Raw genomic sequence first — 16,535 nt, 5'->3', positions numbered from 1 at the left:
AGGTGGGGTGAATCCTGGCAACCTAGGTGGGGTGAATCCTGGCAACCTAGGTGGGGTGAATCCTGGCAACCTAGGTGGGGTGAATCCTGGCAACCTAGGTGGGGTGAATCCTGGCAACCTAGGTGGGGTGAATCCTGGCAACCTAGGTGGGGTGAATCCTGGCAACCTAGGTGGGGTGAATCCTGGCAACCTAGGTGGGGTGAATCCTGGCAACCTAGGTGGGGTGAATCCTGGCAACCTAGGTGGGGTGAATCCTGGCAACCTAGGTGGGGTGAATCCTGGCAACCTAGGTGGGGTGAATCCTGGCAACCTAGGTGGGGTGAATCCTGGCAACCTAGGTGGGGTGAATCCTGGCAACCTAGGTGGGGTGAATCCTGGCAACCTAGGTGGGGTGAATCCTGGCAACCTAGGTGGGGTGAATCCTGGCAACCTAGGTGGGGTGAATCCTGGCAACCTAGGTGGGGTGAATCCTGGCAACCTAGGTGGGGTGAATCCTGGCAACCTAGGTGGGGTGAATCCTGGCAACCTAGGTGGGGTGAATCCTGGCAACCNTGCAAATCCTTCGCCAGAGAGAATCCGCTTTTTAAAAGGCAAATTATGCTTCGCACATTTAGTGGCGTCTGATTGTTTAGATTCCTCAATATTCAAATTAGAAATATCCATCTGCTTTGTTGGGCTATAAAATTTGATATTCTGAGAGAATGACAGAAGAGAATCTTTTGAACTCACGCCACAGGCAGCAGATTTCCCTTTGCTGAGGTCAAGGGCTATACTCTGGTATTCATTTGTTCCAATTACAGGTGTATTACTATGTTCATCGGCGACATCTTGTGATCTGAGCGTGGCTTCATCATAATCAATAGTCACCACTGAGTCGGACATACAATGTTCTGCTTTCGCTTCGGATGTGTCTAAGGTAGAAATTGACCTTTCTGATAACTCTTCATCAGAAGCGGTGGTAGCGTCCTCCGTTTCCTCTTGGGACATTTTTATTCCAATGTTTTAAGAACAGTTACATAAATTATAAAATATCTTTAAACTAATTCAATAAAAACCAAACTTTGCAAAACACAGATAGACAGTGAAGAAACGTTATGAATGAAATGTTTACACGTGAGTGAGGAATTCAGGATTCCCCCTCTCAGTTACAGTTAGTAAGACGGCGCGTAGCCGATATACTAATTCTTTTTAAACTACGGTACAGGTAGGTACTTTATTTACGTCGCAATAGAGCTGCACAATGGCTACGAACCTGTAAACTTTCCTGTTTTATATCTGGACCTTACTCTTTTATTATTCTTAGATCTGGTCCTTAGTCTTTTATTGACCATAGATCTGGACCTTACTTTTAACCTGTCGTTTTGGCCGAAAAATTTACGATTGCTGTTGAAACTTACACACACACAGTAAACTACTAAGCAAATACAGATTCGAATTGAATCGGAGATTATCGAAAATTGCACGTTCGTGTATTAAAATCACGGGAGCTCAGTGCACACAAGCGAATAACATAAGAGCACTAAATTGAAATAAGATCTGCTCATAGTATGATAATTGAGGTAGAACTAACTCACCTAATATATAGATTCTTGAGTCATACAAATCCAATAATGGTTCGTAAACTTTACATTTATAATATATGTGAATCTGTTAACCTGTAAACTTGTGTATTTAGTAGTAAAAATCTTTTTAAACTCGTTCTCATACTGAAAGACAGATGCAATTAATTACCGATGAACACAATACAGAGAATATTAAGAATACAGATTTGTTGTGGGAATCGAACTCGCTACTTTAGTGCTTTATTCATTTTTACATAAATCTGTAAACTGTTCAAAGAAAGGACTTGAAACTTCTTCTCATATTAAAAGGCAGTTGCTCCAAATTACCGAACAACATAATAAGGACGTTAAAGAAGGCACATAGGATTGCTGTTAAATTCGAATTGACCGATACGACGCACCCTCGGTCCCTACGAAGGCTGATCAAATTGGTCACCCACCCGCACACTGTCCGCATCCAGTGATACTTGACTTTGGTGTTCTACTGGAAACCGTGTCTTTACGATCAGTTCACTGAGGGACTTTAATGTTTGGACTCCTTACTCAAGCGGTCTCCCCAATCCCCCAAAATCTGCGTAGCGTAGAAGTAGTGGGTTCGAATCCTACCATAAGCTTGGGTGTATCTTTGTGATTTGATTCTCTAATTTATGCAATCTGCTCCTAACTTGACAATGACCTTTAAGCTGGCTTTGTAATGACTACAAAATCTTGCATACTTATGCATAAAAATTCATTTATGTATGTATAATTTCTTTGTACATTGTTAGTGAAAGACCCTACATTTCTGTACAAAAAATGCATGTTTTAGTAAACTCAACCAACCCTCCAAATATGTCCCATGATCGTAAAACGTACTCAGTTCAAAATACAGCTTTTATGATCTTTCTCATATTGAAAAAAATGAAAGCAGAAATTTGCTGAAGGTAATGACTGAGAGATTTATTAAGATTGAGAGGTAGGTAGGTATACTTTATTTACGTCGCACTAGAGCTGCACAATGGGCTATTGGTGACTGTTTGGGAAGCATCCCTGAGGATGATCCGGAGACATGACATCGCAATTTTGATCCTCTGCAGAGGGGATGGCTCCCCTGCTTTGATAACCCGACGTCCTGCACGAGAAGTCGAGCACTTTACGGTAAAACAGTTTAACGAGAACTGATACCGTGCACTCTCTGTCCCTACGTAGGCTAATCAAAGTGATCACCCACCAGCTTACTGATCGCAGCCAGTGATGCTTAACTTCTGTGTTCTGCTGGGTACATTGTTTTTACGATAGTCCACTGCGATACTTTAAGATTGAGAGAGTTGTTACATTATAAATTTTTTGGAAAATCCCCTGGAAACCTTCAGCGCTCGCAAACGGACGCTAACATGCACGATGAGAAATTACGGTTTTAAACTATATAATATATTTGATACAATAGTTGTATGAAAATTTAATTACTCTTTCCCATATATTTTTTAATTTAAAAAGTGGGATATTTTTGCTTGTTGAGTTCAATTTTGTTCGCTTCAAGCATCACTACTTGCGGTCAGTGTGCGGGTGAGTGACCACTTGGATTAGTCTGCGTAGGGACCGAGGGTGTGCGGTAGTGGTCCCCGTTAAACTTTTGTGCTCAACTTCGCATGCAGGTCGTCGGGCTACCGAAGAGAGGGTGCCATCCCCTCTGCAGAGGATCAACAAAATTGTGATGGCATGTCTTTGGATCATCCTCAGGAATTTTTTCCAAACCATCACCAATAGCCCATAGTGCAGCTCTAGTGTGACGTAAATGAACTACTACTACTCCCATATCTTCGAAACTAAATAAGTGCTCGGCTTCGCGTGCAGGTCGTCGGGCTACCGAAGCGGGGGTGTCATCCCCTCTGCAGGGGATCAACAAAATTGTGATGGCATGTCTTTGGATCATCCTCAGGAATGTTTTCCAAACCATCACCATTAGCCCATAGTGCAGCTCTAGTGTGACGTAAATGAACTACTACTACTCCCATATCCACGAAACTAAATAAATGGCCTCCCTGGCCGTACGGTATGACCCACCAAACGCTGTGCTAAGTCTGCAGGTAGCAGGTAGGAATCCCGCTGCTACCCTGGATGTATCTTTGTGCTGTCCTTCTCTATTGTGCTATTTGTTTTTCGATTAGACAAAGGTTTAAAAGTCTTAATTGAGCACACAAGCCTGCAAATGCATGTTGTATCAAAGGGGAAAAATTTTTAAAAAAAAGTTTAATCTTAAATGACAAAATCTAAAATTTAAATGAAACTAGTTCAATAGCTCATGAGAAATGAAAATTTAAAAATATTTATAAGAAATATATTACTGAGAATCTATTTTATCTATATCGCTCAAATTTTGCACTGTGGCTTTCAAAATTATTTATTTCAAAATAAAGTAAAATTTTGTGTCTTACAATTAATTCAAAAGTTTGTTTTTAAGATTAAATTAAATAATTATCATAGGAAATATTTTTTACCAGAAGCTATCTTTGGATGAATTAAATTTAAAATTACATTAAATTTAAAATTACATTAAATTTAAAATTACGAAAAATTCCTTGATTTGTTTAAGTAGATATGGTATGATACACAAAAATTGAAATTATTATTAAGAAGCTTCTACCATCGCCATCTTTGATTTTTGGTTAAAATTTTGATTTGCGTTGTTATTTTACTGTACATAACAAGCTGTTGATGATGCAGTATTATTTGACAGCATAATTCCTTTTAAGTAAAAAAGGGTTTCTTTATTAGATTAGAAAAAATAGAGCTTGATAAATTTTAGAAATTCGATCGATTTTTCCTCAAATTTTTAATGCATAAAATAATGCAACGTGTTGTTTCGAATAAATTGTTTAAAGCTACACTTTTGTCAATTTTAAATTTTTTTTTTAAAACTTTAACTTTACTACAGTTTAAAACCCCTACCGGACGAACGATTCACAAAAGCATTCGAATAATATGTTATACAACACTCCAAATCTAAGATAGCCTGGTTGATGGAGCATTAATTTCTTGAGACCCAGATTAATATGTTATACGACATTCGAAATCACAAGGATTGCCTGGTATACGAAGTTTTATCTCTTGAGACCCAGGCCATTATGTTGTAAAATATCTTGCAACATTCAAAATATGCTAAAAATTAAAATGTAATTTTTTTATGTAATAAGCAAAAATAACTAAAAAAAAGTGAATTAAGTTTAATTAATAAAAATTTTTTTTTAATATGTTCAATCGCAAATATAAGTTTACTTTCTTCTAACTTAATATTTCCAAGCAAAAAACCACATTTTCTGCTTTTGCTTAAAGCTCTGGTCTCTGGAATCTTCTAATTTCATCAATCTTAAAGAAAGTCAATCATAATCTAAATTTCAGCATTCGAAATTTGGGGTGTATAAATTTTCTACAGAAATTTTGTCAGTCATGCATTTCCGTCTGCCCACACAAGAATAAAACAAATTCATTCAATGAGAGAAACTAGCTTAAAATTACATCAATCTCCATTTCTTTCCATTTAAAATACTTCAGGTTATTTATTGCACCAAAATTGCCCTGTCAATTATCATTTTCTATGCTACTTTTTACAAAACTATTCAATTGAAGTATTTCTCAGAAAAAGGGCTCTTTGGGGCTCTGTTATCTGCCCGTTGTGAATACAATGGACAGGAAGAGACATCTGCCATGGTCAATGATCACGTGATGGGTCTAATCTTGTGTTAGTACTTGGTGATTATCTGCTTAAATTTGATGAGATAAACAAAATAAGCTTGTTTATGTGATGGATTTCAAAATATTTAAATGGGTGTCGATTTAAGAGCATTATATCTATTTCTTCTCTATTCTCATGTGAATTTTTAACTTTTCTCACGTTGAAGCTTTGGAAATTTCGTAATTTTGATGGATTTTGTTTGTTTATGAGCCTTCTTTCCTCGCCATTTTAGATTTTTGGTTAAATTTTAGATTAGCTGTTTTAAGTTTGATGGGATGAACGAAATAAGCTAGTTTATGTGGTGCATTTTTAAATATTTTGATGGGTGTTGATTTAGAAACATTAAATTTATTCTTTCGTTATTCTCATGTGAATTTTTAACATCTCACGCGTTTCTTTCTTTGAATAATGCGCTATTTTTTTTTTAATTTTGATTGATTTTGCTTGTTTATGAGCCCTCTTTCCACGCCGTCTGATTGATTTAGCTAAATCTATCGAGAAAAGGGTATGTGCATTAAAGGAAGAACGTTTTTGTGCCCGATTTCGTAACTTAATAAAAATCTTTTGCGCTAATTGATAATTACATTTAAGGTTAAGTCCTCAAATCATATTGGTTCCTAGTATATAAAAATACGATCTTTCGATAAAAAGTTATTTATAGTAAAGTTATCTAGAATTTTTTCATGCACCTTATACCCTTATATGTTACCGGTAGTTCATGTAAGAATCTCTCACAATTCCGATATTGTCTTTATTATTCAAATTAAAAATTTTAATAAAAATTTTTCAACATCGGTTACTTATAAAATCGGAAAAACTTGTACTTTATATAATTTTTCTGCAAAAATGATAAGCTTTTTAATGTTAAATATTAATATAACATAATTTTTTTCTACGTTTCTAAAACTGCGTGTATATATATAAAAATTTTGTGAAAATAAAGCATATTTTATTAAAACTAATTAACATTTTTATTTTTCGAAACTTCAAACGCAATCAACTTAGCGAATAACATGCTATTGTTCTAAGTTAATAATAATTCGCCGTAATTCATGAATGTTAGGTTATCTTTACCCAGAGCCTTCTATGGTGATTATGAAAATAGTGCAAAATGTCAATATGAAGGAAAGTCGCCGCTTTTTAAAAATAAACTGCATTTGTTGTCAATTTTTTTTTTTTTTAATATTTTTAAAATTTCTTCCATATAGCATTTTCGGCTCATAAAAGATTGTAAAAACTGAGAATTATCCATACATTTTGATCAGTTGCAGCTAAATGAAAAAGTTTTGCCCAGTTGGATACCTGTAAGGGACGTTATCGTAGGGTAATTAATGGCATTTGTCGATTCAGAAGCCAATCATATGAATTTCGACGCACATGCGTTACGACACAAGCAGACAAATTAAATCTTATTTAAATCGCATGGCCAAATCACTTCACTTCTCCTCGAGTTCCAAGTACTGAATCTGTGGTTTTTAGAATAGTGTAATAACCGTTTAAACAGTGCTTTTCGAAGCTATTTTTCCAAGAAAAAAGCCTCATTTTAGCATGCACTTGAGGCAAAGTTATATTTTAAAACTATCCATATCATCTTGCCGAAAGGAATTATCCTGGACTTAAGAACAGCTAAATAACTTAAATATTTTTAAAATTATAAAACCATTTAAAAAAATCGCTAAAAAGTTTCTTAAAAATTGCCAAATTTGTATTAGACCATACCTTGCAACGTTCGAGTAACTTTCCAAATATTGAAAAATTAGATCCAAAAAGCTTTTCATTTTCACAAAATTTTAGTTTCTCTTCTGATTGACGTTTTGGGTTCTAGGAAAAAAAGGTACCAGAAAAAAAGGTACCTGGAAAAAAAGGTCCCGGAAAAAAGGCTCCGGAAAAAAAGGTCCCGGTAAAAAAGGTACCTGTGTAGGGAAAATTCTGTAGGGGAAAATATTTTAAATGAGAAGATTGGATTGAAGCGCTTTTTGCTGTTCCGTGCATGTTTTTTTTTTTTTTTTTTTTCGTGTCGCGCGTTTTCAACTAATTAAAAAGGACCAATACTTTCACCTCCAATCACGAATAAACATCCAACACATAAATCCTCCCAACTTCCCCGATTGGCTACTTTAAGCCTCACATTAGCAACTTCTTCACAAAATATAATTTAAAATAGAAAATAACACATTTTTCACTTAAAAAAATTACAAAAAAAAAGTAAAACATTATTGAAAAATTTAAATAGTATCTTCCCGCTTTAAAAAATAATCAAAGAAGAATAAATAAATGAAATAAAATTTTTTAAAAAAAGTGTAATACAACCAGCCCATAAGTCCCCCCCCCCCTTACCCTTCTCCTTACCTCAATGATCTAATCTGAATTATTACAGATAAAAAGAATATTCATTGAAACAGCGAGAAGCATTCATGCTGCCCAGAAAGAGAGGGGGAATATCCCTACAGATTTTCTCTATGGAGGTACCTTTTTTTTTTCCAGGGACCCTTTTTTCCGTACCTTTTTTTCCAGGGACCTTTTGTACCGGGACCTTTTTTTCCGTCTACCGACGTTTTGAGCTGTTTTCATGCACAGTATAATCTAAACTTATCAGCCGTGAATAACTGAAGCAAAGTTTTTTTTTAAAAAAAAAAGCATATTACTCACACAAAAAGCGCAATTTCATGAGCCTTAACATTCATGAATTACTGTTGTTAACTCACAACAATACGCTCACAGCTCCTATATTAGTCCTTGCTCACAGCAGTTATAAAAAAAAAAAGCATGTTATTCACAAAAAAGAGCTTTATTCATGTGCCTTCAAAAAACAACTTTAAAATATTTAAGCTATTTGACCACTATAAATCTCAGATAATTTATTTACGACAAGAGATAGTATATATAGAGTAAAAATAATACTTTTGCTTCAACTTTAAGGTACTTAAAATGAGGCTTTTTTTTAATTTTCTTTGCCTGAAAAGAAAAATTTAGACATTTGAAATTAGAGGAGCAACTACAGCAATAATGAAGCCCTGTAGTGTTGAAATGGGAGAGGGTTTCAAATGGGGGTCGATGTAATTTCCCCATCTGGTTGGTTTGGATGTGTCATCCCTTGTCCACTTACACTAATTGGCTCCGCCTTTTTCTCGGACTCTCCTCTGAAAGCATTTTCTTTATCCAGAGCATTTTGTTGTTAGTTTATCTTCTTTGTTCAATGAAGTGGTTGATATTTGTTTATTAGTTGTGTTTAACTGGTAAAGAAGTAAGATTTTTTTTTCTATTTTTAATTAATTTTGAGTGTTTTATTCATTGTATTGATACATTTATTAATTGTATTGATGGATGATATCAGTTATTGTATGCTTAGCTCTGTTTAACTAATGAGTATTGCGAAATTAATAAGAATTGTTCAATTTTTAATTAATTTCTGAACTTCCATCTCTTTAATCATATTGTTAAAATTTTTGATGGAATATACGGATAAAGATCATTTATAGTATATTAAACTGATAAAAACTGAGGAAGAAGTAAGATTTTTTTTTTCGATTTTTAATTAATTTTGAGTGTTTTGTATTCATAAATTTTGCTGGAATATACAGTCAAAGATCAGTTATTGTACGTTTAGCAGTATTTAACTAATAAGCACTGCAAATAAGTGAGAATTGAGGGATTTTTAATTAATTTCTGAACTTCATTTTATGAATCATATTGTTAATTTTGACTGGAATATACAGATTAAAATAATTTATTATGTGTTTAACTAATAAAAACCGTTGAAAAGTAAGATTTTTTTTCCTCCATTTTTATTAATTAGAATGTCGTTTTATTAATTGTATTGATGAGTTTTGCTGGAATATACATATTAAGATAATTTATTTTGTGCTTAACTAATAAGTACAGCGAAATAAGTTAGAATTATTTGATTTTTAATTAATTTCTGAACTTCATTTTATGAATCATATTGTTACAATTTTTACTGGAATATACAGATAAAGATCATTTATTTCATGTTTACTTAATAAGAACTGCGGAAGAAGTAGGATTTGTTTCGATTTTTGATTGGAGTTTCATTTTAACATCTGTATTGATAAGTTTTGATGGAATATACAGAAAGGATTATTTATTGTATGTTTATTTGCATTTAAATAATAAATATTGAGAATTGCGAAATATTTGTATTGATAGAAATTGTTTTGATAGATTTTGCTATACGGAAGAGATCAGCAATATTGCACTTTTAGTTGTCTTTAAATAATAAGTACTGTGTCAGAAGTAGGATTTTTTTCAATTAAATAATTTCTGAGTGTCGCTTAATTAATTCTATTTATAAATTTCGTTGAGAAATACGAACGGATAACTATCAGTTATTTTTTGTTTAGTTTGTGTTTAACTAATAAACGTTGTGAAAGAAATCAGATTTGATTGATTTTTTATTCAATTTGTGAGTATTGATTGTATTGAATGTTGTAATATATGGCACCCAATGAATGTTGCGATCAAATAAGTTTATTTCTCTATTTTATACATTTAAACGATTGTCTTTTTTTTTATTCAAAAAAAAATGATAGTTTTGTACCTTTTTCATTGAATCGACCAGAAAATTTTTGTAGTCTATTATAATTGGAGAAAATTTTCAGTCAATTACTCATAGTGCCGGCGGCAGAAAACATTTAAGCACCTCGGACGATACTGAAAAAGAAAAAAAAAACATTAAAGAGTAAATTAAAGAAAGACAAAAAAAAATGTTTTGACTCTGAATCTAAATTCTACAGTGATGCTTAATTTTTTTAAAAAAAAAATCGCATGTTTTGATAAAATTAACAAAGCATAACTCACTAAATTGAATGGAATGAATGAAAAGAAAGTCCTCATGATTGTTCTCCAAGGTCAAAATGAGAAGTCCTCCATCTCACCCTTTGTTTGTTGAATGTTTATCCGAATGTATGGAAAAGAGATATTACTGGAAAATGTGAATCTCATTCATTCAATGTCAAACAAGTGGTTTTTCAGTTTCACACTTTTCCTTATATTTCTAGTAAAACTTTTACATCTAGAACTTTTCCCATTAAGAGAGTTAAACCAAAAATTTATAATTAAATAATAACAATAATAATAAATAATTATAATAAATAATGTATAATTATAAAAAAAAAATAATTAATAATAATAATAATAAATAACGTATACTTATAAAATAATAATGATAAATAATAATAATAATAAATAATGTATAAGTATGAAATAATAATAAATAATGTATAAGTATGAAATAATAATAAATAATGTATAATTATAAAATAATAATAATAAATAAAGACGTAAAAATTTATTATTATTTTAGAGTAAGTTTTTCTATTTCTTAGTTTACCGACCAATCCGACTTTTCCGCTCCTGTATTATAAAATATTCATACATTGAATAATTAAATAAAATCAATACAATGTTTACTATACATTTTTTAAGAAATATTTCGAGTATTTGCTAAATGTTATAATTGTTTTTAATCTGAGGATTTCTAAGCACTAGAAACGCAAACTATTTTTTAAACAAAAAATTTTGTAGGAATACATGAATAAAAAAAAAATAAAGAATGGAAAAAGGATAAAATTCATTTCTTTAAAAACAAAAGAATTACTCCATTCAAATAACTTTTCCCAGTTGCGTGAGTTTTATATTTTAGTGCTGCCATCTAGTAAACAAATTTGAATTAGTTTACAAAAATACCGAGTGTTGTTACTCTCGTATTTTTTTAAAAAAAGTTTTGGGAGTAAAATAACTATTTCCTTAATGATGAACATAATTTTCTGTTTAATTTACACCAGCATCTTATTATAGAATTTTTTATTTATATGATTAAAATAAATTTTATTTATGATTATTTTTCTAAGAAAATTTATCTATTTTCTAATTTTACTCAGATAGATGTTTTAAAAAGTGCATGAGAACTTTTAAATTTTTTAAGGCACTTTCGTGATTCTCTCAACGAATATTAACATTTTTAAAGCCCGGGCGAACCCTGTTTTATTTCATCTTTATAAACCAAGAATTATAATATCAAGGCTTATATTTTACTTCCACTCTAAAGAAAATTATTCTTATAATTTTATAGTTCATATATTTATTTATCTCATTTTTTATTTATTTTATTTTTAATTTATTTTGTTTCTTATTTATTTAATTTTCTATTATTATTACAATAACTTACTTATTTTAGTTTGCATACGAACTACAATTATTTATTTATTTATTATTATTATTGTTTCAATTTTTTGTTTTATTATTTACTATTATTATAATTATTTATTTATTTTATTATTTTTATGCATATTTATTTATTTAATTGCATCATTTATAATCTTGTAGTTTCAAGAAAGATAAAATTAGTTATTATTATTAATTATTATTTTATTTATGAGTAATATTTTATACTCAGTAATAATTTTTAAATTCTGCTGTTCGTATTTTTTCTTTTTATTAATGGCGAAATATATTTACGAATCATGACTGCTAGATTTCTAATAAATTTTTCGGTTTTCGTTTTCATGCTTACATATTCTTCATCTATCTTTTTTCTTCGTGATCACGAATTTTTGATAACACTATACCAGTTAAAAAAAAATTTGAAAGTCGGAAATAACAGCTGCTATTGCAGTTTTTGAAAAAATTTTGAATTTCAATAGATATAGAACATTAAAATAATGCAGTTGGTTATTTTTATTGAATAACTCTGGGGAACATTTTTATTATCATTATTATTTTTAATTATTTATTTATTTATTTGTTTGTTTTGAGTTGCATGGGATTTTTTAACAGATCTTGGAACCCATTGTATCGCATATTTTAAATGTGCCATCGGTTTTTATTTTTCCAAACTTCGGTATTTTTAACATTTATAGTCTATTTTTTGTCGAAATATGCAAGTTTAACGAAGTTATATACAACAGGGATTCGCATAAATGTTGCAAAAAAATATCTAGGAGAGTTAAGGCATATCATCAGGATTAAAATTATCGAAGCCCTATCCGGGAAACTTCATTATGCGCCGTTAGAGGGCGCTAATCTGCATACTGTTTCTTATCGTGAACTATTCGGACTCATTTTGAGCGTGAGCTTCTGAACAGGTCATAATAAGGGAAGCACCCCTAGCCGCGTATGGCAACATTTCCGGGTATGGGTCTCCATGCAGTTTTAATCCTGATGATGCTCCCGAAATCCCCTAGAACAGGGATGGCGAACCAATGGCACGCGTGCCATTTATGGCACGTGACACAATATTCTGGGCACGCCACCGATCACAAAGTTTACTATAAAGCGTATTAACAATTAAATTGAAATTCACAAAAAACAAAAACGAAAAAACAATTATCAACAAAAAAATTTACAATTAATTCCAAAAACAATTAATAACCATAAAAAACAAGGATTAGCAAAACAAGCTAATAATAAATAACTAGCAAAAAAAATTCAACAGTCCTGCTTAAACTAACATCTTACAACCTAATATAAGTTATTTGTCATCTAATCTGCAACAACAGAGGTTACACTGATGTTACTTTAAGTTGAATTACGGGTACAACTGAGGCATTGCAAAAAAAAATTTTTCATAGTAAATAAAGAGTTTTGAGTTGATAGTATTTAGTATTATTATTTTCCCAATAATCACAAAGTCAAAATGATTTGACGGCACGTCTATGACCTCATTAAACAATTTTTTGAAAAAAATGGCACGTTGGTGCATAAAGGTTCGCCACCCCTGCCCTAGAAATTTGCCGCATAATTTACTAGATCTCCTGTTATATTTAAACATGTGCATTTCGATCGAAATTATACTAAAATTGTCATTTAAAAAAAAAATCTGTAGCTTTAGGTGCAAAACTTTCTGACCTATCAAGTCTTTGCGTAAATGCTACAAAAAATTTGTAGTATTCAATACTCTACGCTTGCTAATTTTCTTTTTTTAAAAATTTAATTTTATTATTTACATCAATTTAAACCCGACTAGGAAGCAGTTATTTTTTATCAGGTTCATTTCTTTGCCGTTATATTTTATCAGATTCAAACGATACTGGCGAGTAGAAATCAGTATCTTTCGCTGAATGTAAAGTACTAGGTTGTTCCCCAACCAGGATTTAAGATATAAAGGGGAACGGTATTTTAAATTCTCTGTTAATTTTTCTGACAGAATTATATCCATACAATTTTGCAATCAGCAGTTTTTAGAAGATAGCTAAATTGGACACCTTTGTCGGTTTTTAAATTTTGATAAATATCTTTAATTTTGTGAAAACTTTGAGTAAAAGAACTTTCTGGCAAGCATCCAAATCAGATTTCATTAGTTTAAGGTATAATAAAATTAAATTTTGAAAACTAACAAGCGTGTAATTTTAATTTATTTAACCAAAGCCACAAATCGTATAACTTTATTAATTTTAACTTTTGAGGAAAAATCCGTAGATGCTCTAAAAATTATCAAGCGCTATTTTTCTTTAATCTTATAAAGCGACCCCTTTATTTGTCTCCTTATTTGAAAGGTATTGTACTGTGTCGTATAATATTTAATATAGTATCATCAAAAGTTTGTTAAATACAAAATAGATGGCGCGCTGAACTCATTAATGCTATAAAACAATGTTTTCTGCTGCATGTTAGATCATTCCAGCTAAAATATGGTCTAGATTTACATTCAATTTTTTCCTGAAATACACGGAAAAGTCAGTGAATGTTTTGTTTCTGCAATTATGCGGGAACCAAGGGGAGTTATGCGGGGAGTTAGCAAAAACTATAAAATTACGAATATTTACAAATTAGTTTTAGATTAATTTCATTCATTTTAGATCGCTAATAAACGAAAAGGGATAATGTGGATTGATATCTTGAACAATGCTATAGTTCCATTTAGTATGCAATAAGGACCGTATACAATGAAACAGCTAATAGTTCATACGCACTTCGTCTTAATTGGTCACTGACCTGAAGTTCAATGAAAAATTACAAAATTTCAATCAGTTCTAAAAAAAACTCACAAAATTTCGTATTATAAATCATTCAATTCGGTAGAATATTTAAAAATCAGTTCATAGAATTAAATTGCTCTTTACTTCTAACAGACTTAAAATTTCAAAAGAGGCTTTAATCCGATTATTCAGAGCAAAATATTCTTTAAAGCTTCAATAATCGAAGTCTATGCGAAGTAAACTATTTGCTTTAAACTTGACTCCATTAGTTACGCCATCAAAATTTAAATTCTTGTATAATGGATGAATCCACAAATACTCGGTTTTCCATCCAACTATCCTTCCGTCCATTGCATAATTGATTTCTTTTGAATCTGGTCTCTTGATTCCCTAAAAACTACCCATCCGTAGCAGCAAAAATACAATAAAAAAAATTAATAAAAAAAACCATTAAACTTTTCTAAATAAACCGCTCAGTCGATAATAAGGTCAAATGAAGATTAAATATTTTTTCGATTGCATCCATCCAATTTCTCTCGAGGAAATCATTACCGATAAAATAATTCCTTTTGGGCAATGTGGGTGGAGGGCGCTGCAATCGCCAGAGGGGTAGAATTGGTATTTCGGAAAATTATAATTAAGGGTCGCTTGATTTCCAATGCCGAGCATTTATGATAGATCTCTGGAATGGATCGTTGGGATTCGGTTAGTCGTTCGAAATCCCAAAATGGAAAATTCTACTGAATAAGAATAATTAAATTTGAAAGCCCATGAGAATATAAAGTAACAATTAGTGTGTATTTTGGTACAAGGATGTAACAAAGAATAATAATTAGAAAGTTGCAGGCTTGATATATATCTTGCAAAATTACAAATAAAAGAATTAGGTCTTTTAATTTAAAATATGATTTTCCCCCCTTTTTATTTGTATGTCTATGAAATGTATAATGCTTATGAAGTACCACTTAAATTAAAAAAAATTAAATCCATGACACACTTCCATCTGAAGTTGTACTGCGCACTGCAAAAAAACTCATGCATATTATGTTTGCATGTTGTAATAATTATTACCTATGCGGACTAGGCTTGACATTATATATCCGATTCTTCAAACTGTGACACGTTTTGACAAATAAAATTCTGAAGCACTAATACATTATATGGAAATTCTAATTCCGTAATTATAGAAATATTTCAGAGTTGGTTGAAAGGTGTAATAGATTATAAGTAAGAAGTAGAGAAGTCGAATTTATTTTAGATTGCAGATAAATATTTTCTATGTTTTAATGTATGCTTCTTGGTTTAGTAAATTCGATTTATATGGTTTTTACTCACTACTACATCTAAATAATTCAAAGGCTCATTTAGATAGCGCAGAATTTCCTGACAAATTTTTCTTGCAGTGTTTGTTATTTCGCTTAAATTCATTTTCATGTTCACGAAACGAAACATTAGAAGGCAAAAATATGACTTTTTTAAAAAATTCGATTTCTCAGGAACTATTCGACCGATTTCGCTCAAATTTTGTATTTCGGCATGTAAAATTAAATTATTTTAAATGATGCAAAAAATTGCATACTTTACAATTCAAAAAATTTTCAACCATTCTAATTCCAATAAAATAATAAATATTTACTAAAAGTTATTTTTTACATGGAATTATCTTTGAATAAACGAATTTGTCGAGATATAGGAAAATACGCAACATTAAGAGGTCTAAATTTTGGACTGCTCTTCTTACCAAATTATTGGGACCATATTTCCGAGATTGTGGTACTCCCTATATTTTGGGGTACAAAGATCCGAATCCGTCGAAAAAAAGATATGTTTATTCAGAGAAAGTACGTTTCTGTGTCTGATTTTGTATCTTTAAATATTGGCTGCGTTTATTTATTTATTAGCATATTTGAGGTCAGCCCTTCAAACCATTAAGATGGAGTCCTAGATAGTAAGGATCCAATCATTAGATCAAAAGTTATTCATGATGGTCCGTTTTTAATTTTGCAGCCTGTACTTGATATTTTTGGTGTACTTGATATTTTAAATTGTATAATATTTATAATATTATATTGGATAATATTATAAATATTTTACCAACATTTGAAATGATGTTTGAAACGAAATATTAATGGTGTAAAAATACTTGCAGAATAAATAAGGCAAGTTAAAAAGAATCAAACAACCGACATACAAAACATACAAACAACCGACATTTAGACATACAAAAAAAGGAAAAAAGAAATCAGTAAGAAGTATAAATGCGTAATTAACTGTCACCCCCTTTAAGTATTGAGTTTTTCCAAAAGACACACTTAGTTGACACTT

At 31.2% G+C, this 16,535-nt stretch overlaps 2 protein-coding genes across 2 annotated transcripts in view; one reads left to right on the top strand and one right to left on the bottom strand.

The window, feature by feature from the left end:
* Positions 1-560: 560 nt before the first annotated feature.
* Positions 561-2,125, bottom strand: LOC110283356 (proteoglycan 4; the record flags this gene model as incomplete). The annotated part of the gene is given in 1 exon segment (XM_071186305.1): positions 561-2,125. A coding segment is annotated over 1 exon segment (427 nt), but the record flags the coding sequence as incomplete, so codon positions are not given.
* A 6,305-nt stretch (positions 2,126-8,430) lies between these two features.
* LOC107454216 (uncharacterized) overlaps positions 8,431-16,535 on the top strand; it is a gene marked incomplete in the record, with an annotated part of 134,371 nt that continues 126,266 nt past the window's right edge. Inside the window, 1 exon segment of the mRNA XM_071186437.1 lies at positions 8,431-8,510.

Source organism: Parasteatoda tepidariorum, chromosome 10, assembly GCF_043381705.1.
Source record: "Parasteatoda tepidariorum isolate YZ-2023 chromosome 10, CAS_Ptep_4.0, whole genome shotgun sequence".
NCBI lineage: Eukaryota > Metazoa > Arthropoda > Arachnida > Araneae > Theridiidae > Parasteatoda > Parasteatoda tepidariorum.
Note: the sequence above shows the minus strand (reverse complement) of the source record. Positions and strands in the feature narration are given on the sequence as shown.